At 36.6% G+C, this 26,540-nt stretch overlaps 1 protein-coding gene across 5 annotated transcripts in view; it reads left to right on the top strand.

The window, feature by feature from the left end:
* The window catches only part of Wdr49 (WD repeat domain 49), a 142,164-nt gene extending 116,034 nt beyond the window's left edge, over positions 1 to 26,130 (top strand). For 4 of the 5 annotated variants that reach the window (XM_046422887.2, XM_046422886.2, XM_046422885.2 and 1 more), the window contains 3 exons: positions 5,011 to 5,120; positions 6,836 to 6,997; positions 25,264 to 26,130. In XM_046422887.2, coding sequence (XP_046278843.1) covers positions 5,011 to 5,120; positions 6,836 to 6,997; positions 25,264 to 25,394 — 403 coding nt within the window. In that variant the 3' untranslated portion in view covers positions 25,395 to 26,130. The remainder of the gene's footprint in view (positions 1 to 5,010; positions 5,121 to 6,835; positions 6,998 to 25,263) is intronic. The other variant, XM_058572248.1, reaches the window with a different exon arrangement.
* The last annotated feature ends 410 nt before the right edge of the window (positions 26,131 to 26,540 follow it).

Below are 26,540 nucleotides of genomic sequence, written 5' to 3'. Positions count from 1 at the left end.
TGTGTTTTGTCATTCAAAAATATAGTGACTAAACAATATGCTAATTTAGCATATGCTAATTTAGCAATATACTAATTTACTAAATATAGTGAACACATTTCTGTATTAATTAATGTGAGCATCTATGGATATCAATAATCATAATGACTTCCTAGAAATTTTTCATGTAGCTTTCTTTTTGTTGCTTGTGGTACTGGGATTGAACCCAGGTTCTTGCATATACTAGGCAAACACTGTACCATTGAGCTATATCCCCAGTGCTTATCATATAGCTTTTACACATTTTAACTGGGAAAACATTTTTTTTAAGTTTCTTCGTGGGCCTATCTTGGAGTACCCAGTGAAATTCATCATTAGAGTAAATTCTTGGAAGTGGAAGTGCTGAATCACAAGATTTAGAGGTCTTTGCAACATTCACTAAAACCGCTGTCTAGAAATGTGAAATTTTTGGCTGCTTTACTGTCTTGGAATTGAGATTGGATGCTACTGTCTTCTTAAAACTACTAGTGAGATATCATTGTTTTAAATTGGATTCTCTGTTTGCAAAGTAAACATTATTTTTTCATGTTTATTAATTTCAGTAAATTAATAATAACATTGAAAGGGATATTAGAAGTGTGCCAGACTAACTCTTGTGGCATCTTTAAAAAGCACAACCCAGTCTCTTTTTGAGTAATTTCTATGTAGTAAATTCATTCACTGTCATACACTCTGTTACAGAATGATTCTAATGTTAAGTTAGGCCTATCCTGTCATAGAACTCTCATTCATTGATCTTTATTCTTATTCTAGGCCAACAAAGATCATTTCTATTTCCCCTTCTATTATTTGACACATTCCCCTTGTTTACAGTTTACAAAATTGCTTAACAGAAATAAATTCATTATTAGGAACCAGGATAAATAATCAGAGGAGAAATTACACAAATTTCTGAGCAAGTTGATACATGACCGCTTAAGGCACACTTACAATTAAGGTGTTTTAACCATGTTAAATTATAGCGTTCTGAATTCCATACTGTTATTAGAAGAGAACTGACACCTAAAAGTACTTGTATGGTATTGATAACCTAATTATTTGTCAGCATATATTGTGAGAAAAATTGAATTAGAAAATGGATGGACAACTTCAAGAAAAAATATGTAACATTCAAATCTCATTTCAAACTAGACCTTATTTGAATAAAACACCTGAGGGATTGACTATCTGCTTTTACCAACGATCTGTGGCAATAATTATCCTATGCTCAGGTATGACAAATGAAAGACTACTTAATTTTTGAAATTTAAGGCTTACAACTACAGGTAGGTGCAGGAAGTTATTATTTGGGGGAGTGCCTTATCTTCTTACTTTTTGTCTTAATGGTATCTCCCAAGTGTTTTAGAACTGGCTCATAGGGGGCTCTTGGAATGCCCCGCTTTGAGGGAAAAGTATCATCTTATTCTGTTTGAACGTAATAGTAGCCAGTCCCTATAGAGCTCTGACCATTTCCAGGCACTGTTCTAAGGCCTTCATGTGTTTAAGTCATTTAATTTTCAGTATAATCTTAGGCAATTGCTGTTATTATCATCCCCATCTCACAGCTCAGCAAACCACAGCAGAGAGAAGCTGTGTGATTGGTTCTGAGTAGATCAAATCCAAACATAGGCACTCTGGCTTGAATTAGCCCTCTGCCACCACTCTGTGCTGCTGTCCAACAAGCATCATATAAAAACCTTAAAAATTGGTGTGTCACAGTCAAGTCATCCGGTATTTTGTCAAGGACCCAATATGTGAAAGCCACCACTCAAGGTCCTTTCACTTTCCTTTTATTGCTAAGTAGGGCAATACAGTCATCATCAATCTGTCATCATCTTCTCTCTGCAGCCAGAGCTGAGAGGAGGGAGATCAGCTACAGTCTTTCCTTCTCACAGAATTGGTGCTAAGGTTGCCAGAGCCCACAACAGGCCCTACATATGAGGTATTTTTGCCAAAAAGCCCTAGAACTTTCTTTAAGTCTTTCACAGCATGCTTCTTCTTCTTTATCTTCCTCCATGACATCTACTCTTAGGAACGATCACCTCTTCTCAGTCCCCAACACACTTTCATGGTAACCACTCCCCCATGTCGATGTCTATGTGAAGAAAGCACTTTGTTGTTGGCCTTCTGATCTAGTCCTGTGGACAGATTCCCTTTCTCTTGCAGCTTTATCAATCTAACCACATTTCACAGGCAGCCATCTAAGTAAGTAGTGCAATTTGTTATAATTCCAAGAAGATTCTTTTATGCCCTGCCTGCTTCTATCCTGCTGTGGCTAAGACAAAATATTTTATTTTTACAACAAGATACTTAATTTAGACACCACCAGATGAGTCAGCCAGAAAGCAAATAGTCCAAAGGCAGGCGAGAGTTCTGTGGGCTTTGGGGAAAATCAAGGTCTGATGTTAACTAGTCAAAAAAGGGAACTTCCTGCTTCTAGCCCACCCTCCCAAACCTTTTGTACTTCATCAACAATTTTCTGGGGGAAAGGTATATTCTTAACCCAATAACTGCAAGGCCTAACTACATCATAACCCACCTTTCCAGTATTCACCAACTTGTTATTGTTACAGATTCCTTTACTTTCTTAAAATGATCATTCTGTTTTCAAAGCACAGACATTGGCTAAATAGCATGCTATTATTTATAGGAGATGGCATATTGTGAGGGAGGCCAATCCAGCATGATTTGGGAAAAAAATTACCCACCTACCTTAAGGCTTTTGGACAGCAAAACCCTCCTAAAAAAACCTGTAATTCCAAATAACTTATGTAGGTACTCTGCCTACTCTAAAAACTGAACTTAACTCCTCTCCTCAAGTGTGGGCTGTGTTTGGTTAAGTTGCTTCCAGAGAAAAAGTAACATTTAGGTGGGTGCTGTAAGCTGTTATTACTGCAAAATGGGCAAACACAGTCTTGGCCAGGTGACCAAGGCTGACATCAGCAGTGGGGAGTCAGGTTGATAGCACATGTCTTGGATTGGATGTGATGAGGGCACTTGCGTTCTGTGGCCTTCCTCCCAATAATGAATGATACCAGTTTAAGAAAAATGTCAGGCAAACCTAAATTGAGAGGTATTATACCAAAAGTCTGACCCATATTCTTCACAGTTGTCAAGATCATGATCCACAAAAAAAGTACAATAAACTGTCACAGGCCAGAGAAGTCTCAGGATTCAGATAATGAAGTAGAACATTTTTGTTATTACAGAACATGGAAATTAGGAAAATACTAGTAGAAACCCTTAAAAATTCGAAATTTGATTACTCATTATATACCAATTTGATTTTTTAATTGGGTTAAATGGTAAGATATTAACAATAGAGGCCCAGCCCAGTGGCTCAAGCCTGTAATCCCAATGGCTCAGAAGGTTAAAGCAGGAGGATAACGAGTTCAAAGCCATCTTCAGCAACAGTGAGGCACTGAGCAATTCAGTGAGACCCTGTCTTTAAATAAAATACAAAATAGGGCTGGGGATATGGCTCAGTGATTGAGTGCTCCTAAGTTCAATCACCTGTACCAATAAATAAATAAGGAATCTGTAACAATACCAAGTTGGTGAACACTGGAAAGGTGGGCTATGATGTAGTTAGGCCTTGCAGTTATTGGGTTAAGAATACACCCTTCCCCCAGAAAATTGTAAGTATTATTTATTTAGATCTGGTGCTCCCTAGACATTAATAATGATTTTTGACAACTACCAGCTGTGGCTGTTAAGTTTGAAATCTATAATAATGAATATTAAGTATTTGAGATTATTTATTACAAATCAATAAATAAATGATATTAACAATAGAGAACACTGGGTGAGAGGTATACCAGAACTCTGAACAATTGTCATATCTTTTCTGTAAACTCAAAAAGAATTCTAAAATGAAAATTTTGTTTATGCATATAAAAAATCAATAAATTCTTACTTCAAGCTGTATATATAGCGTCTGATATTAATGTTAAGAGTGCATAGATTTAATTTTGCTTGTATTGACATTTTAAGCTGGATTTGTGAGATACAGTAAAAATAGAGTAGAGGAAAAGGAAGGAGGGCAATTAACATTTATTGAATAATATTATGTATTAGGTACATCACCATCTTTCATCCATTGTACCTCCTAAAGGAGGAGGTAAACCACAGCAAAATCTCATTGCATAGAAGGAAAATTAAGGTCAAGGATATAAGACATATCTCAAGGTCCTACAGCTACAAAATATGAAGCAGAGTTGAGGATGAAAGAGAGTCTTGAAGAGCCAAAGCATGCAGAGAAGGGAATCAGAAGGACCCGGGCAGGCAAAGGTCCCCATGGCTCTCCGGGGCTTGGGGAAAATGGGTGTGTTTTTAGGTCTGGTGCTCCTTAGACATTAATAATGATTTTTGACAACCACCAGCTTATGGCTGTTAAGTTTGAAATCTATAATAATGAATATTAAGTATTTGAGATTATTTTCTTTTTTTCTCACAGAATTTTCATACAGCTAAATAAGGAGCTCCCTCTCTCCCTACATTTTGTTGATAAAAAATCTTTTCTGTGGATTCAACTATTCTAAAGGTTTTTTTTTAATAGATGCATATGGTAAGCTCTAAATATACTGAACATTTGCATTTTGGATACCTTAAGTGAAGATGGAGGACTTGACATGGATCACTTCTACTTGTTCCTTGTTGCCTTTGTAATTAATTTACTCATTGTAGGATGTGTGTGTCTTTCTGTAAACTTTCATTCTGCATCATTTTTTTTTCTGACTTTCCAGTTGTTATGGGAACAGAGTTCTTGCTTAACTAGACTCTTGGCCTGTAGTTCTCACTCTTTTATATCATCACCTGGCTAGCAAGTATTTTATTCAAAGGTATGGCTTGATTAGTGTAAATAGATGTCACTACTTAAGTACACAGAAACTGACTTTTTTTTTTTTTTTGGTAGAAGTATAATATGTACTTATTGCCACAAACTGTCCTTGTAGTTAATTTTTTATTTCATCATGAATTATTTCTTTCCAGTGTCAAACTATCAGAAGATATAAATTTAGACATAAAATATGAGGAAAGAGATATTTATAAGAAAAAAACACCTAAACTTTATTATGATGAAACTATACAAAAATCAGCCAGTAAGTAATCACTGTTGATATAGTTTTATGTTGTTATCTTATAAATCAGTGTGAATCCGGGAAACAGCTCTTCTGTATGCCAGAAATGTCTGTATTTCTTAAAAAACCTAGTGTAAGATTTTATGGTATCCATTAAACAAAGGAAGAAAGTAAGGTTCAGAGATATTAAGTAACTTATTTAAGGCTATACAGCATGTAAGTGATGCAACTGTAAGCCAGAAGACATGTGTAAAGTGCTTCTTGTGATTCCCCAAATAGATTGCATCAGAATGTTGACACTTTCCCTAAAGCATTTAAGAAATGATGTCTGACAACTTAAGTAGAACTGGAGACCATTAATGTTAAGTGAAACAAGCAAGGCACAGAAAGACTAGTGCTACATAACCTCACTCATATGGAATCTAAGTTGATTTCATAGAATCTGATGACAGAATGATGGTTACCAGAACTGGGATTGTAACTAGAGCCCTTGCCTGTCATCTGGGAGGACCCTGTTCCACCAGCACTGGGGAAATAACATGGGGTTACCAGAAGCTGGAGGTCGGTAGGGGATGGGGAAAAGGTGATCAGCGGGTACTGCATTACAGTCAGCAGGAAGGAGAGTTCTGGTGTGTTATTGCACAGGAAGGTGACTCTAGATAATAACGGTGTTCTGTATATTTCATGAAACCAGAAGAAAGAATTTGAGGTGTTTTTACTTCAAAGAAATAATAAACACTTGAGGTAATAGATATGTTTAGCTTGATTTAAACATTATGCAATTTATTTTTGTATCAAACATCACATGGTACTCCATTAATATGCAGAATAATTTTTTATATACCAATTAAAACAAATTTTATCAGTTAATAAATTAATTTAATTTTACTTTAATAAGGAAACATCAGTTTCCTTTTATCTTTCCTCAGAGTTCCTCTTTGCTAAATTTGTAATTTAATGAATATAATTTAATTTTAAATAAAAAATAGATTAAAGAGGAAAATATGAAAATGAATAAAAACCCTTCTTGCCTCAGGATCCAAAAGCTACACAGGACTTGTTTCATAGCAGGTGCTGACTATCAAACCTACCCTAAGTACTGAGCCTCATAATGACAAAGGTACAGTTTCTATCTTCCCAGAGCTAATAAACAACATAAAGTCATATCTTGAATTAAGCTTTCCTTGATTTCTATACCATTACCCACTTACATGTGAAGCCATTTTTTTCATTCTGTCCAAAACATTGATTTTAAGGGTCTGATTAAAATGAATTCCCATCATCTCTTTTGTGTGTTTAATAAATACAGTGACACAGCCCTGGTTTACATTATTGTGGAGTGAAAAAATACCTGCCAATTCAAAATTATAGATTTTTAAAAAAAAAATATACTGAAAAGTAAATAGATTCCATTTCACAAAAGATATATAATTTTCTCGTAGATAAAAGAGAAATTGAAACATTTCCAAACTGCAGAATATTCATTTTCAAGGAAAAAAAAAGTAAAATAAAAAAATTAAATAAATGAAAGGGAAGTCTTGAGTTCATCTTGGTCCCTCTGAATAGAAAGGACCCTGGATTTATTTTGAACAGCTGTGTTTATAGTGTTTGCTGATCACTGCAGCTGTACCAGCTGAGTAACAGGAAGGTTCAGTTTTAAAAAGTAAACTTGAAAATGTACTAGTTTCTTCTAAGGGATGAATGATATTGTCCTTTTCCCATGTCTTTCCCTAAAGCCTGCTGTTTTGAAGGTGCGTTTAGGTCATTAAGCATCCGAGGGCTGAAAGAGCTGCCGGAAGTGAAGAAACCTTCTTTCCTTCTAGACCTTGAGAAATACTTTAGGGAAGAGCCAGAGGAGGAACATCCCCAAATTCCAGAGCTTCCTTTACTTTCTGAAAGTAAGTCCTCAGTCATCATACACCTCCACTCTCTCTCTCCACTAATCTTAAAATATAAAGTAGAAAAGCATGTTTGCCTTGTAGGTTATAGTGAAATGAAGTGGGTAATTTGATTGTTGAGATTTATAGCTCAGCTGCTGGTCTGTGGTCTCAGGAAAGTCAACAGGCTGGAATTCAAAAAAGGAATATTTTTATTTTGTCCCTTTCTGAAGTCAGAATGCCATGAACTTGTATTATGCATCTACTATGGATGAGAACCTCTCTCCCCAAAATAACCTTAATGTTCAAAACTGGTCCCAGAAAATGAGGCATCATGAGACTGCTTTAGAAGAGAATCTCTGGCAATCTGGTTTTGTTCTATTCATGTCTCTAAAAATAGAGGCCACTTAAAGTGTATTGTCTCAGAGGCTGCCAGCTGCAGTGCTGGGCTAATAAGAGAGGGCAAGAAAACTTAACTTAGAAAATACAAGTGAATGATCTCTGAAGATTTGAAACAAGATGTGCAAAAGAATACCCAATTTTTCAGACTATTCTAATTTTTTGAGTTTCTAACAATTTAAAGAATAATTTCTGCATGAAAATTTCTCCACAATGGGGAGCCCTAATGGGAGCACAGGTAACACAATCTGATATTCAGTGAAGCACTTAGAAAGCATATGCACACTTCAGGGGAGCTCATTTAAAATAATTAATGAACAGTGTAAGTTTTCAACCTGCAACAGTCAAAAAATCAGAACTACATGGCATCTGTCTGAGATCTGTGGCTTCTCAGCTTTCCAAATCTTCTGACATCAGATTCCTTGAACCATAAAAATCACTGCGATAGAAAGGTGTTTCCTTATGTCCACACTTGTGGATGTTTGAGCTTCTCCTTTTCTCTTGGTCCCCTGTGGAAAGGGAGAACAGCTGCTCGCCATTATTTATTTATTTTTGCTTGAAATTTCACTTATGAGCAAAGTATATCTGTCATTCCCCATCACCATAGTTTCCAGTCTACTTATCATCAGTTTCCTTTTATCTTTTCTTAACGTTTCTTTTTGCTAAATTTGTAATAATTTGCTTGTCATGAGGGTCATCTGTGGCTTCTGCTCATTTCTCTTAAAAAAATGTGCAGCCATTAACTATGGTTCTAAATAACCTTTAAGTGTATCTGATGAGGTTTCCAATATATCCCCCTATCATTTTTCATCAGGATGATCCATCTTTAATAATGAATATGGGGGGGGTAGGTATCTTGTTCTTGTGAGATGCAGACTGGGAGCATCTGGGAAACAGACATTAACAAAAGATTCTGAGAACCAGGATGAAGCTATATAGACTGTTCAGACCCAGGGTAAGCACAGAGGAGAAAACCAGGATGGAGCAAGGAGTCTGAATTCATGCAAGATGAATACACAGCAGGAGGTAGTGAGTGAGGTGAGAGAGAGACAGGTAAACAGAAGCAAATTCCATTCACAAAGGACCTTTCATACTGTGCAGCCAGATGAGGATGTAGATGAATTCTGCTTATAGGCAGGGAGGATGTGCATGTTGGGGGTTGGAGGTGATGACTAGATCACAATATGTAAAACATGTGAAAAACATTTACAAAGAAAACAATTTAAACTAAATTTCTTATACTATATTTTCTTGTAATTTCTCCATGTTTTTTTTTTTTTAAACATGCTTTCTTTCCCTTTTAAATTTTCTTTCTTTAGCTTTTCTTCATTTACCTTTTAAAAAAAGATTTCCACTCATGTGCCTTTTCTGCAAGGGAAAACAGTTCTGCCTTTTAAAATCCTCACAAGCTTATGAGAGGTACTGATGCAAACTACTGACTTTACAGATTACTATGTGACATAGGGTACCACAGATGAGGTTTGGCAAAGGTACCAAGAAAGAAGACGGATTCTTCCTGGTTGGGGCCTGGGACGGAAATCAGAGTGAGGGTCACATCTGAGCTGGGACTTACAGAATGAGGAGGAGTTCAAAGGATAAGGAAGGAGACCTGGAAGTCGATAGGGAATAATGTAAGAAAAGACACACTGGAGATAAAAAAGGGACAGAATTAAAACAAATGCCTCCATGTTGACTGCTATGGACAACTTCAGATACTGAGGCAGTTGCTAAGTCTGACACACAAATAGGGGTTAAATGGAATGGGTCATATTTAGAATGTGTTGAGTTTGAGGTATTCATGTGCCATTTAGAAATAAAGGAGTGGAGGGAGGAAGCATATTGTAACATACCATAAATAATATCATGGTCTTCCATTAGAAGATCCTGAAATCATGCATGTTCATGTAGGCGTTTAGATATTGAATGCCTTCCCTTTGTGTATCTGGCATTCCCTAAGGTAGATATGGAATGTGCTAGCATCTATGCTGGATGGTGGAGACACAGAGATAAAATGTAGAGGCCCAGCCTTCAAAGACCTTGAAAAGTCTAGGTGGGAAAGTAGATAAGTAAACATATAATCATGTTTACAACAAGGGCTATGGTACAGATAAGCACTGGGTACTGTGGAAACACATGGAAATTCAGAGACATTTTCTCAGGGAAACAAGATTAGGCCTGAGCTATATATTAAATGTTAAATTGCAATAAGTCAGATAAGAAAAGAGGGGGGTGTTTCTGGTAAAGAAGTAGCATATGCAAATCTAAGGTGGTTTGAATAACATGATGTGTTATGGGAGACACATGCAGTTCCTAATGGCTGTATTCTAGAAGGGGCATGAAGAGAATTAGGCTAGGTAGGCACAGGGGGCCAGATCACGGAGGGCCTAGTCTACTAGTCTAAGGACCTTGGCATTTATTTAATCAGAAGTGAGGAGCCACTGAAATGTTTTAATTAATTATTCTGAATTACTACATGTTATCTCCTCTTCAGAGCTTTTATATCTCTTTGTAATATTGTTTTAGTGATTGCCCTAGAGGTGAATATTCTTTCCTGTGTCCTTCAGTCCTTGTGATACCAGGCTTCCATCTGAAATCATTTCCTTTAGTATGAAGAACTTGCTGCAGTATTTCTTATAATATAGGTCTATATACCAATATTTTCTCCAGCTATTATGTGTCTGAAAAATGCATTAATTTCATTTGGACTGTGGGAGAAGATTTTCACTGGGTTTAAAATTGTAGATGGCAAGGTTATTTTTCTTCCTACTCCTTAAAGATAACGTATTTCTTTGCTTCCATAGTTCCTGTTTAAAATCCTACTCTTAATATTATTGATGCTTCTTACTCTGACTGCTTTTAGGACCTTTATCCATGGATTTCAGAGGTTTTATTGTGATGGATTTAAATACAGTTCTCTGTATGTTTATACTCCTTAAGATTCATAGACATTCCTAAATGCATCTTTCTTCAACTATGACCATTCTCAGAAATTATCTTTCTCCTATAATATTTCTATTTCCCTTCCTGCTGTCTCATATTATTCTAGGATTGTGATTACATGCATTTTAGAGAGTTTAATTATACCTCAAATCTTTTGATGCTCTTCTTTTCTTTTTTTCTTGTCTGGCCTTCAGTTTGTATATTTTATGTTACTTTTCTTTGAATTCCCTAATTCAATCTTTTGCCAGCCTAATCAGTTCCCAATATCAGATTTTATATATGTCTAAAATTACACACACACACACACACACACACACTTATTTCTAGAATGAAATTTGGAATTATACATGTTTTTATTTATTTTGTCCATCGTTTTTCTGTTCCATTTATTTATTTATTTATTTATTGACATGGGATCTTGCTATGTTGTCTAGCTTGGCCTCCAATTCCTGGACTTAAGTGATCCTCCTGCGTCAGTCTCCTACATGTCTGGGACTATAGGTGCACATCACTGCATATGACTTTTCTTTTTTTTGCGGGGCGTACCCGTGGATTGAACTCAGGGACACTCAACCACTGAGCCACATCCCCAGCCCTATTTTGCATTTTGTTTAGAGACATTGTCTCACTGAGTTGCTTAGCACCTTGCTTTTGCTGAGGCTGGCTTTGAACTCCCAATCCTCTTGCCTCAGCCTCCTGAGCCACTGGAATTACAGGCATGCTCCCCTGTGGTCATGTTTTTAATAGCTATTTAAAAGTCCTGATCTGCTAAACACCAATATCTGAATGGGAACTGGTTCTGTTTCTAACGTGTTTTTCCTTTTTGGTTATTGTCACATTTTCCTACTTCTTTGCAAGCCTTATAAGTTTTATTTTTAATTTATATATGACAGCAGAATGCATTACAATTCTTATTACACATATAGAGTGCAATTTTTCATATCTCTGGTTGTATACAAAGTATATTCACACCAATTTGTGTCTTCTTACATATACTTTGGATAATAATAATCATCACATTCCACCATCATTTATGTTATTTTCTCCTAGCAAGAGTTTACTCTTTCCTTAGTTCAGCAGAGAGGGTAAGTGGCTGATCACCTTTATCTGATTAGGAACTGAGATGGGTCAGTGCTGAGGTAGAGCTTTAGCTGGCTTAAGCCATGTTTGATATCAAATTTCTGATGTAAACCTCTCCCTTTAGTGGTTTATTACCTTCTAAGTCCAGCGAGACTGTAGGAAATATTGCTTTACATTTCTAGTCCCATCCACAGTCGCCCACACACTAAAGAACTCAGAGGTTGTCCTGTGGGGAACACTAGCCAAAGCTGTGGTTTGTTTCTAGATTCCAGCACATCACACCAACCCACATAGCCATCAAGACTCTGTGGATTTTACTTGTACATAGAAGAGTCTCTCAGTCTATGGCAAGTTTGTGTCTTAGCAATGCTCAAACATGATAAATCCTCAGAGGGAAGACAGTATTTGGCCATCTCTGTTCATCTAGCAAGAGCTCTATTATGTTTGGAATTATATTTAATGTGGTCATCTTGGCTTCCACAGCCCTTTGATGGATTTAAAAATATGATTTGTAATTTATCTGTTTTTTTTTTTTATTCTTATCTATCTGGTATAATGAGAATGATGACTCGCCATTACCTATCAATCTTATCTAGGAACAAAATTCCTGATGAAATATTTGAAACAGGAGAGTGATATGACTAGCTCTGAATTTTAGAAAGCTTCAGGGAACAATGTGGTGGATGGATGCATTATAAGGGGGCCAGACTGAAACCAGCATATTATGCACAGCCAGCTATATGCCTCTGACTCATCACTTGGCCTTTGACTAGAAGTTAATATCTGGATAAATTACTACACCCTCTCTGGTTTCTTGGATATTATATTGGGGTAGCGATACCTGCCTTTGGAGCTATGTGGGTTAATTATGGCCCAATTACTGACACTAGTCACTCACCAAATGGTATGTGTCATTATTTTGAAAATAAGAACTTTGAAAGGAATCTGAAAAAATTTAAGGAGATTGAATTGAAAGGATTGTGTGCCGTGATCAAAGATGAAGAAATGCATGATTGTTATTTTTCTAGGTTGGATAAATATTTCAAAGTAAAAAACTATCATTGACAGAGGAAATACAGGAGAAGAAGATGCTTTAAAGTTAGGAAGTGAGGTCAGTTTTCAGGATATGTTGAGATGGAGATGCCTGTGGGACATCTACCAAGAAAAGCTAACACTTGTTCAAGAAACTGGCTATAGCAGGAAGGAAAGAGAGAGGAAACTGAAGAGCACTTCGAGTCAAGATAGGAACATTTTAGAATGAATTTTAAGTTCAATTTTTTCCTTTTGGATTTTAGATGCAGTATATAGGCATTCCAGAACATTGATTAGTAAGAAGTAAACAGAACTCTAAGGAATAAAAGGGGCAGGAAATCGAAGGGGCAGCCTCTACTACCAGGCACGAAGTAAGGTGACCATGGAAGTCTCACCCACCCCAGGGATGAGACTGAGGCCTTGTTGGTGAGGGTTTATCCATACCACACTGGATGGAAAAACTACAGAGCAACTGCAGGTGGAAATTTGCTAGAAATTGACCATGGAGGTGCCAAGGAAAACCACCCACAGGGAGGCGTTATACCTCAGAACTCACTGCAAAGCTCTGTAGGAGTATGGGGGAGACTGTGCACAGGGCGGCGTCACTCACGTGGTCCTCTCTTTGTCCTTTGGGGATATTATGGAAAGTTTGTCATGGTGTCGTTCTAGACAGGGAGCACACTCTGCTGACAGGGGAAGTTGCTGGTTGAGTGCTGGAGTCTGAAGCTGGAGGTGCTATTGCAGGGCCTTGGTGCTGTTGAAGTCCAGTGCTGGAGAAAGGGCACTGATAACATTCTCCAGTACTAGCAAATGGCATTGTTTCTTTCTTCTTTATGGCTGAGTAAAACTCCATTGGGCATATATACCATGTTTTCTTTATCCATTCTTCTGTTGACAGGCACCTGGACTTGTTCCATAACTTGGTGATTTTTTGAATTGCACTGCCATAATCATCGGCATGCATGTGCCACCACAGTATGCTGATTTTAGTTCTTTTGGATGAATTCCAAGGAGTGGAATAGCTGGGTCATATGGTGGTCCCATTCCTAGTGTTTTCCAAAGTGGTAGTATTAATATGAAGTCCTATCAACAATGTTTAGCATTACTTTCCCTCTTTGTCATAGCCTACAATTGTTGCTGTGTATTAGCAGATCTCAGAATTACCAGCTCAGCCCAGAGTTCTTTCCTCCATTTGAGATAGGCATTGTGAAAAGGCAAAACAACATTATACATACAAGGCTTTGTTGGGGCTTGTGCTGGGTGGAACACAAGGAAAAAAAAGTGTACAGGGTAGCAGGTCTCAGAGAGCTCCTTGAGGACCGGAGGAGAAAAGGGGCAGGTTTTGTAGGCATGGGCACACAGTCAGCAGTTGCACCAATCTTGGAATTCTGCATATCTTATGAGATCTTTGCACTTGACACTGGGGTTTGCACCTGACATGGCACTCTGTGCTTGTGCATTGGGTTGTTGGTGGTCAGCTGGCAAAATACAATAGAGGTACTTGCTGCCACCACCCCAGGAAGGTCATGTATCAGTCAAGTAGAGGCTCATTACTCAAGCAGGAAATCAGGGTTGTTGGAAAGCTTGTGGGAGGAGCCCACAGCTCCTGGATCTTTTTATTGGCCAAAACAGTTCTTCTAAAGCCACTAGCGATGGGTGGCAAACTTTCATGGGGGACTCAGGGCCCTCTTTGCTGTGTCTCACCTTCAGTGCACTCTGGCTAAGGAGCTCAATATCATGCCAGCTGGCAATGAAGAAATATTTATAAGGGCTCCAATCTATTATCACAGAACAGACATTGGAGAGTAAATTTGGTGCTGACAGGCAATATTTTGTGACCTCTGGAATCATAGTCATTATCCCTGCTAAGTTATAAGGTGATCATGGTTTGCTTTGGGGGCAAATTGATATTCTTAAAGGGACTAGAATGTGGAAGTAATATTAGTATAAAGGTGAAATTTCAATCATAAGACTGGCTTCAAATCAAAATTCTACAGCATGTTTGGGTGACCTTAAGCGGGTCAATGAAACACTGTGTTCCTCCATTTATTTGACTGAAAATGGGCTACACATTAAGTACCATCCTTGTAAGGTTGCTGTGAACATTACCTGTGCTAACCTGTGTGAAGCCCTAGCACAGAGCCTGATGCCTTATAAGAGTGATAATTTCATTTATTGGCAATATTTTTACATTATTATTCCACCAAGCAGCTCTATGATATATGGATGATTATTGACCCAACTTTCTATGGGAAGGATTTGTGGCATCAAGAGTTTAAATAACATTTATAGGTTCACAGAGACACTACTAGGTGGAGCCTGGATGAAAATTCTGAAAGATGGACTCAGGTGTCTACACTATTAATATTTGCAGATGCAGCCTCCCCTTTTCAAAGGTGTTCAAATCATATTCCCTAGGCAGCCTATTCTTGTGCTTGCTTCTAAAACCAGCTATTGTGCTATAATATTACCTATTTTTATCACTTTTATTTAAAATTGTTCATCTCCTTTTCAGAAGGATGCTGCAGAATTTTAAAATTGTTATTATAAAAGAACACTTAAATAAGTCTCAATTACCAATATATTCTGCCTCCATGCTATCATTACAGAATCTACCTTAAATCTTCACACTGCATTTTATTCACATTCATGCAGGCTCCATAATTATAGTGTGCAGAAGGTTATTTGGCAATTGTACAATGAGAAGCATTTTGCCAGACACACTTTCAATGTTCTAAACTATCACTTTGGAACTTGGGACACTTTTCAAACACTTCCTAATCCTCAGGTGACTTTTTAGTCTTACCTACTGGGTTTTTAATGTCCTTTTGTATTCTCTTCCTATTCCTTTCATCTTGAAACGTCTTTTGCGCTCTCTTTAGCTTCCAAGTTGTTCCCAGTAGGTTCTAAACAGCTTGAAACTCCTCTTTGATATATCTTATTCAAAAACCTGGAAAGTACTTGGAACTGGCTCCAGGTTGGGTTTTGCAAATAAATTTCCTCAAATCCGTTCACATTGTATCCGCAAAATCTTTAAAACTTCCAGTATAGAGAAAACACAGTATTAGTGATACCTGGCAAATTGTTTATTGCTGTTTGTTAGGGTTTGGATGTGAGGTGTCCCCCAAAAGCTCATGTGTGAGACAATGCTAGAATGTTCAGAGGAGAAATGATTGGGTTGTAAGAGTGTTAACCCAATCAGTGATTTAATCCCCTGATAGGGATTAACTGAGTGGTAATTGAATTGGTAGGATGTGGCTGGAGGAGGTGGGAAATGGGGCGTGTCTTAGAGGTGTATATTTGTATCTGACAAGTGGAGACCTTTCTGTCTGCTTCCTAATCATCATGCAAGCTTCCCTCCACCACGCTCTTCCGCCATGATGTTCAGCCTCACACCTCCAGCCCTGAGAAATGGAGCTGGCTTTCTATGGACTCAGACCTCTGAAACTGTGATCCCTCAAATAAACTCTTCCTTCTCTGTAATTGTGCTAGTTGGGTCCTTTAGTCACAGCAGTGAAAAAGCTGACTAAAACACTGTTCTATTGTTGATGTTGTCTGTCAAAGACAAAATGCATTGGGACCATTAAAGAGATGGTTTTATTCAGGCTGTTGCAATGGGGAGAATATGCATTAATGAAGAGACATCTTGAATAAAAGAAATGAGGCTTAAGCTTTTATGGAAGCCAGAAAATGAAAAAAAAAAAGTCTGTGAGTCCTTGAGAATCAAAAAGAAGGATCAAGAGTGTCTTATCTGTAATATGTGAGAACAGAGGAATCTTTTGTGGTTAACTCTTTCTGGAACAAAACAAAACAAAACAAACAAACAAACCAAAAACCAAAACAAAACAAAAAAAGAATTGGGGGCTTTTGTAACCATCTCAGCTTTCTAGGAGTACAGGACTCATGTAAAGGAGAACTTTGTCAGCTCCCCTGTCTCCATTTTGTTCAAGATGAGTGAATATCACTCACTGCTGAACAACCCACAGTTGATCATAAAACTCCGGGATGGGGCAAAATAGGTCCTCAGAAACAATAGGTTAGCGATTCTTGTTGGCATTGCTCTTGCCAAACCAATTGATCCATCTATTGTGAGATGGTGGTTTTGGATTCTTGAAGATCCTGGCACAGCAACCTGGAATCTGGGTAGGGGTCTGGGTATCAAGATTTAGTTCTTAGTGATGTTTTCAGAAAGGAGGAAGATAAATTGGAAGAGTTAAGTTTGGAGGGTTGTAGCTAGATATGGAAGGAAACTAGAGGAACTGAAAATTTGACAATGGTTTATAATTTGTGCAAAGTTACAGGCGCTAGTCCAATTTACAGATAGGGACTGAAGCCGATATTTCCAAGGAGAGGTAAGAATCAATTGAATAATCACCAGAATAAACGGAGTTTGCCTATCCATTAGTAACCAACTGTGTTAGCTTTGTGATGCTATATCAAACACCTGAGGAAAATCAAATTATAGAGAAAAAATATTTATTTTGGCTCACAGTTTTGGAGGTTTGAGTCCATCATTGATAGTCTTAGTGCCATTGGGCCTGTCGTAGGCAGAACATCATGGTAGGTGTGCATGGTAGAAGAAGCTGCTCACCTCATGGTGCTAGCTAGGAAGTAAAGAGAGACAAGAAGAAACTGGGGTCCCCAATATCCCCTTCAAGGACAGGTCCCAATGATCTAACTTCCTTCCAGTAGTCCCCACCTCCTAAAGACTTGGCCACCTCCCATGTGCCACAGGCTGGCAACCAAACCTTAATATGGGGTTCTTTCCAAACCATAGCACCCACAATTTACAATGAAGGGAAAAAATAGTTTTAAAAATAGTGAACTAAGCCATAATCTGACAACCTGGAAGGGTGTGCTAGAGACAATTCATGGTTTTCCATGGAAACATAATATTTCCCATGGTAACTTTTAAATTATAGGTGAAAATTATACATACAAGTGTCTAGCAAAAGCCAGTGTCATATATCTTTGCTTTAGTATATAATCTTAAATCTAGAACCTTGTAAAAAATAATTTTGATTATGTTAAAGTTATTCCTTGAACAAATAATTAAAATACAGTAAAAAAATTATAAATATCTTCAAGAAAGAGATGAGAGAATGTTATATATGTCTCATCCCAGAAAACGTTGGATTATTAAAGATCCAGAGTGAAACATTTTAGAAGCACAAATCCTTCATATTATTCTATATCTTTGTTCACATTACACTAAATCATCTTTAAATTTACAAATAGACACATACTTACACCAAAGTTTGGGGTCTATAAATAAGTCATTAATATGTGAAAACATATTTAAATAGATTCAATAATCCCAAATAATCATTATTTAACATTCATATGAAGACTATAATTTTGATCAGTCACCACTGTGCCATCAACCTGGCTCTGTTACCTGTGTTGATAATGGTGCAAACTGAGTGACAGAAAGCTTGGTGATACTGATCTAGATTTTAGATTTAGGAATTAGAACTTCAGCATAGGAGTCAGTTGGGAAGGTAACATCTAAAGCCCCAACCCACTTTCATTGAGTCGAATCTGCATTGTAACAAAACCTCAGCGATATTGTCTAATAAAACTTGATAGATGAGGACTTGTCTAGTGGAACTAGAATACATTGGAAAATGTGAAATAGAAGCTTTTAAGAATAATGTATGCTCATAGCCTAGCGACAGCTGGTCATCACATGCTCTGTTTACATGGCCTCCAAGTCCCTTGCTGCTAGGGTGTCTTTGTGAGTTTTGCCATAATTGCTCATCTGATATAGTTAGTTGCCAATTAGTGGCTAAGGAAAGAACCAGAAGGTAACAGATAAAGTGATTCTCTTGTGTTTAAATCACCTAATCGTTTTATTTTAGTGAAAATATTTTGCAAAACTTCATGAACACCACATCTTTCATTTTCATTGCTTTAAAAACACTTCTTGGTTACCATTACAATAAACCTTGTCTGATCATCAACTATAAAATGAAGTGAAGAGGGTATGAATGTCATGTTTCCCCGGGTAGGAAAGAGTGAATGTAAATGGTTACTGATGACACAGATGTTGTTGATTTTAAAGAGTTGGGATTGGGGTTAAATAGAAAGATATATAGATCTAAGACATGAATAAAAACATGCTTTGGTATTATTGTAGAGCCCTCAGATCCCTGAAATGAAGAAATTCCAAAGTGTGAAGAATGAATGGCATTCATTTATCTGTTCATTCATTCAACAGGTGTACTTTGTGATCCCCTTTCCATGAACCAGACACAATGCTGGGTGCTAGGTTGTTTGGTATACAGGGAATAGGCAAGGATTTCACTTTCAATGAATGTATTGTCTAGGGAGACAAGTAGATAATAAGTGATAAATAAAAGAAGAAGATAAGTTTGGATAGTGATATGGATAAGAACCATGAAGAAAACAAAGCAAGATAATGTACTTGAGCATAACTCCGAGGGTGGGGCATTGACAAACATCTCTGACATTCTAAGCTGGATTCTAGAAGACAAAGTCCCACAAAGACTTTGGAGACATATTAGCCCAAGCCCAGGAAACAGAAGCATAAAGCCACTGAGGTGGGAATGAAGTTGAAGTGTTCTAGGGACAGAAAGGTCACTTGTGCTGGGTGAGGAGACTGGTGCAAGATGAGCTGGGAGCCATGTCATGTGGACCCTGCTAAGTGGGCAGGAAATCTGGTTTACTGTAAGCATGAAGGGAAGTCTTTAGAGTGTTTAAAGAGGAATGTGACACATTGAATCCATATACTGTGGCTCTCCCTAACCCTCCTGAGCAAAACATTCTCCTGGATTCTACGTGTTTTGGCCTGGGAGGCAAGTAACTGAAGCTTCCTAAGCTAGCGCCTGAGTAGGAACTTAATCAACATAATTTTTTTAGTAATTTGTTGAGATTTATTTTCTCATTCCACTTAACTGATCACTTTTTATATATAATTTAGTGTTTGTAATTTCGCATTCTTTGTCTTTAAGACATCTCCTAAAATTGTACATCTTCAAGTCGAGTATCAGGAATCCACCCCTGCATGTGAACTGTTAGTCTTCTATTTTTTAACTCACCCCGGCCCGCGCCCCCCCCGCCCCCGCCCCCCCCCAAAAGAGGAGTCATCCAAGGGAGATTGTTTCTCTCAAAATCTTACAAGGGCCTAACTGTTCATTTTTCACTTAATTGTCCTGAAGCCTATTCAATTCTAGTGAAAATTCAGCTCATTGAGAGACAAATCTCAGTAAACAACGAATTTCTTTCAGAAGTAATATACTGAATTCTACAGAATATCTCAGGAGGCCTCAAAGGATTCAGAATTCCTCGTGATTCTGAAGTACTAATCTGCAGTCATGGGGGACAGGATCAACTGCTAATGTACATTTTAAATTCACATTACCTCAGACTGCAGGTATTCGGAAGATGGCAAGTAGGAGCTTTTCATTTGTTGCTCTGCTTAGAGAAAGTTCTAGTTTTATTCATTATTGACTTATTGCTATAAAACAAATCCACACAGTTCAAATAGCAGAAGGTTCAAAAAGAAATTTAATAAGACGTTTCCCTCCTCCCATGATAAGGAACTTTTCAATTCCCATTCTCATTAATTTCTGATAACTACCATTATGAGTTTCTGTATATCTCTCTTAGGGTTTCTGTATATATTTATGCTTTTAGATTTTACCTGTTTTCCTTTGGCTTTCTATTTGTCTGTTATACTTTTCTTATCCTTTCATTTAAAAATTCCAGTGTCAGCTGATTTTTAATGTGTATTGAGTTTTTCTTTTGATCCAATGAAAAATTCTTTTTTTAAGAAAATTTGAAAATTGAGCACATTTAAATGTATTGATATGTCAGACATGGTGGACATATTGATTTTATTTCTCAGAGTCTTTGTTTTAGTCAGCTTTTGCTCACTGTGATCAAAAGACCTGACGAGAATGATTTTAAGTAGGAAAAGTTTATTTGGGGCTCTCAGTTTTGGAGGTCTTAATGCATAGATGGCTGGACAGCTGGCTCTATTCCTTGGGGCGTGAAGTGAGACAGAACATCATGGCAGAAGAATGTGGCAGAGGAAAGCTGTGGGAACATGGCACTCAGGAAGCAGACAGAGAGCTCTGCTCTGCAAGGACAGAATATAAACCCCACAGGCAGGTGTCCAGGGACCTACCTGCTCCAGCCACACTCTACCTACCTAAAGGTACCCCCATGTTAATCCCTGTCAGGGGATTAATGCATTAATGATTAGGCTGAACCTTTCATAACTCAATCACTTCATCTTTAAACTTTTCTTGCATTGTCTCACACATGAGCTTTCGAAAGATACCTAATCTAAACCATACAGCCCTTTATGCTATTTATTGTTTATATATTTTTACAGTTTTCTCTGGGTCTGTAATTTTCCCTTTGTTTTTATTTGGAAAGTGTGTGTTTGTTCTAGAGGTTACTTTAATATTCTTTGGTTCATATAATTCTCTAGTTCTTTGTTTCTCTAGAATAGTGACTGTTAGATACTTGCTGAGTAATGATAAAACGAACATTTTTTTTATTCTCCTCCCCATCTTCTATAAAATTTTATATGATATGATTATATCATATCATTTGTATTATATGATTTTTAATTATATGACCTTTCTTTATGCTTATTTTGTTAAGTTGGTTTATATTGCTATTACTTATCTGTTTTAAATGATGGTCTTTGTCTTTAATTTATCATGATCTAGGCTGTTTTCTCCGTAACTCTTACGATTTTTAACTGTATCATTTCTACATTGTTGGGCATATAACATTTACTTTCTATTTTGTCATCCTGAACAACACATTATTTAGAACTTACGTTTATTATTGTTTTGGGGTACTGAGGATTGAATCCAGGGGTACTTAATCACTGATTCACATCCTTAGCCCTTTTAATTTTTTATTTTGAGACATGGTCTTATCTTGCTAAGTTGTTGACTAGACTCAAACTGGTAATCTTCTTGCCTCAGCCTCCTGAGTCACTGGGATTATAGGCATGCACCACTGCACCCAGCTACATCTTACTTTTATTTTTATAAATATTTTGATAATTGCCACCTATTAATTTTTCTTTCAGATTTTCCTCAGTCATTTCTTAGTTTATCTTTAGTAATTTTCCCCAAAATCACTCTTGACAATGACAGTCCCTGAATTCCTTGAATATTGAAGTCATTTATGATATTTAGATTTGAAGAGCTGTTTGGAGATATATATTTATATATATATATATATATATATATATATATGTATATATATATTTATAATTAGGAAATTCTTTCCCTAATTATTCCATAGGTACTGCTCCACTATCTTCTGGCGTTGATTATTCCTGCGAAGATGTCTAATGAAAGATAGATACCTTTTATCCTTTAAGTCACTTGATCATTTTTTCTGGCTGCCAAGTGATTTTTTTTTTAAAGAGAGAGAGAGAGAGAGAGAGAGAAATTTTTAATATTTATTTTTTAGTTTTCAGTGGACACAACATCTTTATATTATTTTTTTAAAAGAGAGAGAGAGAGTGTGTGTGTGTGTGAGAGAGAGAGAGAGAGAGAGAGAGAGAGAGAGAGAGAGAATTTTTTTAATATTTATTTTTTAGTTATCGACAGGCACAACATCTTTGTTTGTATGTGGTGCCGGGGATCGAACCCAGGCTGCACGCATGCTAGGCAAGCACACTACCGCTTGAGCCACATCCCCAGCCCATCTTTATATTATTTTTATGTGGTGCTGAGGATCGAACCCAGCGCCCCATGCATGCCAGGCGAGTGTGCTACCGCTTGAGCCACATCCCTAACCCCAATTCTTTATCTTTAAATAATCTTGCTAACCTATATCTTCTATGTCTTAGAATTCTGACCTTTGGTATACAATCAGTTTGTCTCTTATTTGTTAAAAGTTGTATTAAGTGATGACCTTTAAATGTTTGTTATACTTTGGTTTTCTTCCTTAAGAATTGACTTCAATTATGTGTTTATTAATAGATCTCTTTTTTCAAGACGTTTAAAATTTTGTTCTAATTAGTTACATATGACAGTAGAATGAACTTTGATACATCGTACATAAATGGGGTATAATTTCTCATTCTTGTGGTTGTACATGATGTAGAATCACACTGGTCGTGTAGTCATATATGTACATCGGCTAATAATGTCAGATTTATTCTTCTATCCTTCCTGTCCGCATACCCCATTAGATCTATTTTTGACTGTCTTTAATATTCTTTTGCTCTCTCATTCTTTTCTTAAAATTTCACTTGCTGTATTTGTTTTTCTTGTTTTATACTCTATATACTCTATTGTGCTCCCACTCGGTTCTCTATTGTGTTTTTTAAAAAAATTTTTCCCTGTTTTCTGCCCGCACACATTTCATTACTTTCTCTCGTGTCTTTATCTCTTCCCTGAATTCTACACTATGGTGGTCCTTCAGAAATGCAATTTCTTCCATAAGTTTTTATATTTAATTTTTTAAATGCTTGGTAATAATATTTATCAGTGCAATGGCCACATTTTTGTGGTGGTGGTCTTTGTATTTAGTTCTGTTGTTTTTTTCTTCAATTTGATTTGTTTCTGGTTTTTGCTATCAATACTTTCATGTTCATACTATGCTAGTCTTTAAATGTTCCTTTTTAATTAGTTTAATGAGTTGGACTTTCTTAGACTTGAAACACGCCGTAGATGCCTGGGTGAGGAGTTGGGATATGGGATTAAGGCGCCCTCAGGTTTTTACGACCCATGGAGACTGGTTTTAGTGAGCAATGACTCATGTGTATAATAAATACTTCAGGTAGCTGTACCTCCTCTGCTTCTTTGAACCAAACCAGGCCAGGGAGACTTCTGCCTCTAGCCTTCTTCACTTCTTTTCAGCATTCACAAGTAAAAATGAAGGTTAAAGCACTGTACTTCAGAGTGATACTCACCTTCAGAGAGCATCTTTTGGCCAACACTTTATGAGATGCTGCTTGTGGTCTTATTATGCTATATATTTTTTTCTTGTGCAATTTTTGCCCAGTCTCAGCTGTTTGCTCTTCTTCTTATGTTGTAGGCAGTGGAATTTGCTGAAAGTTGAATTTGTTGGAAGAGTTATTTTCCCTCATTTTCCTGATTGTTCTTCTATAATTTCCAGGAAACAAGAGAAAGATATAGACATGCAGCCATGTTTGTACTTGAAGTAAGAGTGTTGGTTTGAATCTGAAATCTTGCCCCCACAAAAATTCATGCTTTGAAACATGGTCCCTAGTGCAGCAAGATTCAGAGGTAGGGCTTTTAGTAAAAGATGGGTGATGAGAGCTGTGATCTCATCAGTGGTTAATTCATTTGCTGGATTAATAATCTGAATGGATTACTGGATAGTAACAGTAGGAAGGTGGGACATGCCTGGAGAAAGGAGGTCACTGGAGACATGGCCTTAGACTATTTCTGTCCTTGGCCCCTTCTCTCTCTCTCTCTCTCTCTCTCTCTCTCTCTCTCTCTGCTTCCTGGCTGCAATGAGCTGAGCAGCTGTCCTCTGCCATGCCTTTCCACTATGGAGTTCTGTATCAAGTCAGGCCCAGAGCAATGGATTGAAACCTCTGAAACCCTAAGCCAAAATAAACTTTTCCTTCTCTAAGTTGCTCTTCTCAGGGATTTTGGGAACAGTGATATAAAGCTAATACAGAGAAGTATTGTTTTAAATATTAATAAATAAAGATGCCACTGTATTATAAAGTTCTTCTGCATTTGCTTTTTTTTTTTTTTCTTTCTCTTTGGTTTTACATTTAAAGTGCTCCCCGGTAGAGTTCCAAATTCATTCCACTTGACCTCTTATATTTATGCCTCTATTAAATTGTACAGAATGATCTAGTTACCTCAATAGCAGCTACTGTTGCCCTGAACGTTTATTTACTTTGTTCAATAGTGCACATTTCTGTTCCCCATGCCACTCCTTCTTCACCTCCAAGTGTTTTTGTTATTATTATTATTATTGTTATTATTATTATTTAAATCCTATCTGGATTTTAAGACCTACATAATAGTAACTAATTCTTAAAACTTTTTACCTGATCTCTATATAATCTCTTTACAGGATCATGCATAATTTATGTTCCTATATTCTCTTGAAACTATATCTATTGTATATGGTATTTTGGTTACACGGGTATTGCTTCTACATTCTACCAGTTAGAAAAATGCCCGTAACTTAGTCACATTTGTGCCACACTTATGCCTGAGCACAGAACATTATGCACAATATACATTCAATAAGCATTCACTGAAATGATAAAATTACGCAAAAGGCCAAAATTATTTCTTGAATGGGTGGCACAATTTCCTCCCACTTCTTGCTGATGAACAATATACCCATTCATAGGGGTAATTTGGCTCTTTTTTTCTGAAGCCACAGAACCCTGCAGATCAAAGTATTTTATAAGGATGTGATTGCAGATGCATGGGTTTAGTCATGCAGATAGTCAAACTGTGTTTTGATTATTTTAATTGTCTTATTTCAATACAGAATAATTTGTTCTTGGCTTTTTACAAGTCCTTGATAACTGTTAAGTAGATTAAAAAACAAAACTGAAAAGCACACACTCCTTTTTGTCTCTACTCTTAACAGGCAGATCTCCATCATGATAGAAATGCATTAGTAGAACAAACTTTGTTAAAAATTAACTTTTAAATTTAAATTGCAATGAAACAAATAGCAGAAACTCAGAGAACATTTCCCCAAATATACTGTTGGTTTTAGAAACACTCGATTGTTTTGAAAAAGAAAACTTGAGCATTTTCTCCCCACCACTTCATTGAATTGGGTCTCTTACCAAATGTAATTTACATGTCATTTTCTTTATCATTTTGTAGCTTTGAAAGCTGTATTTGTTGAAAAAAACCTGTTCCCCAAAGAAATTCTGGATCATGAAAGAAAAGCCAAGCAATTACATCAGGAAACAAGTTGTGAAGTGAAGATAAAGAGAAATAAGAAGCAATTATAATTGAAAGAAAAATAAATATTTCATTGTCATAGAAAGTACACTCATAAAATGCAGAAAACACATCAAGAATTCTGCCTGTCTTTTACTTTATATTTGAACTTCTGAAGGCTTCATTTTCTGATGATGTTTTATTGCTGCTTTTATCTGTCATCTTTCACTTTGAATGTATTCTTAATATGAGAAAGTTTGGACTAGAGAAGGCGAAATGTTCATTGGTACTATCTGTTCTCAAGCGTTTTTATATAAAAAATGTACAATTCCAGAACAAAGTATTTTAATCAGTTGTATTCCTAATTGCCTGTATACATAAATGTGTTTGGTCATTTTTTTATTATAAAACCTCCATTAAAACATATGGAAGCTATTGACACACATCTACAAATTTGAATAAGAAAACTGTTCCCAGTTTTTACACTTTCTGGATTATTTTTCTGAAAATGGCAATTAGATCTTATCAATAACAGTCTCTCCTCTTAATTCTTTAAAAATATATTTTATTTTAGCCATACAAATTTATGGCATACAGTGTCATAATTTGATATGTATATACAGCATTTAATGATCAAATGGAATTGTTAACATTAACATCTCTTTACACACTTAAAATTGTTTTGATTAACATGTATAGTTGGGTGTGATGATACAGTTCTGTAATATCAGTGACTTGGGAGGCTGAAGTGGGAGGATTACAAGTTCAAGACCAGCCTTTCCAATTTGGGGAGACCCTATCTCAAAATTTAAAAAAAAAATGGGCTAAGGATTAGTTCAGTGATAGAATGCCAGAGTACCCTTGGGTTTGATCTTCTGTAATACAAACAAATTCAATAATTATACAAATTTATGGCATATAGTCTGATATTTAGATATATGTATATAATATGTATTAGTCAAATCCTGGCAATCAGCAGCATTTCCTATTAATTTATATTGGCTCATATGCTTTTATATATGATAAATATATAAATTTGGGAAATTTATTGCATGTTACCTACTTCTATATTTTGTTATACTGTACTTTAAATGGAGTGGCATGGCCCAACACAACCAAAGAGGTAATAGCCTTGAAAAAATAAAAGATTTGCTCTACATGCACAGTCAGATAGGGAACAATTGTTCCTGAAATTTACTGCTTCTCTTTGTGGACCT

Source organism: Marmota monax, unplaced genomic scaffold (assembly GCF_021218885.2).
Source record: "Marmota monax isolate L192 unplaced genomic scaffold, Marmota_monax_Labrador192_F-V1.1 WCK01_AAM20220418_F8-fsc00110, whole genome shotgun sequence".
Lineage (NCBI taxonomy): Eukaryota > Metazoa > Chordata > Mammalia > Rodentia > Sciuridae > Marmota > Marmota monax.
Note: the sequence above shows the minus strand (reverse complement) of the source record. Positions and strands in the feature narration are given on the sequence as shown.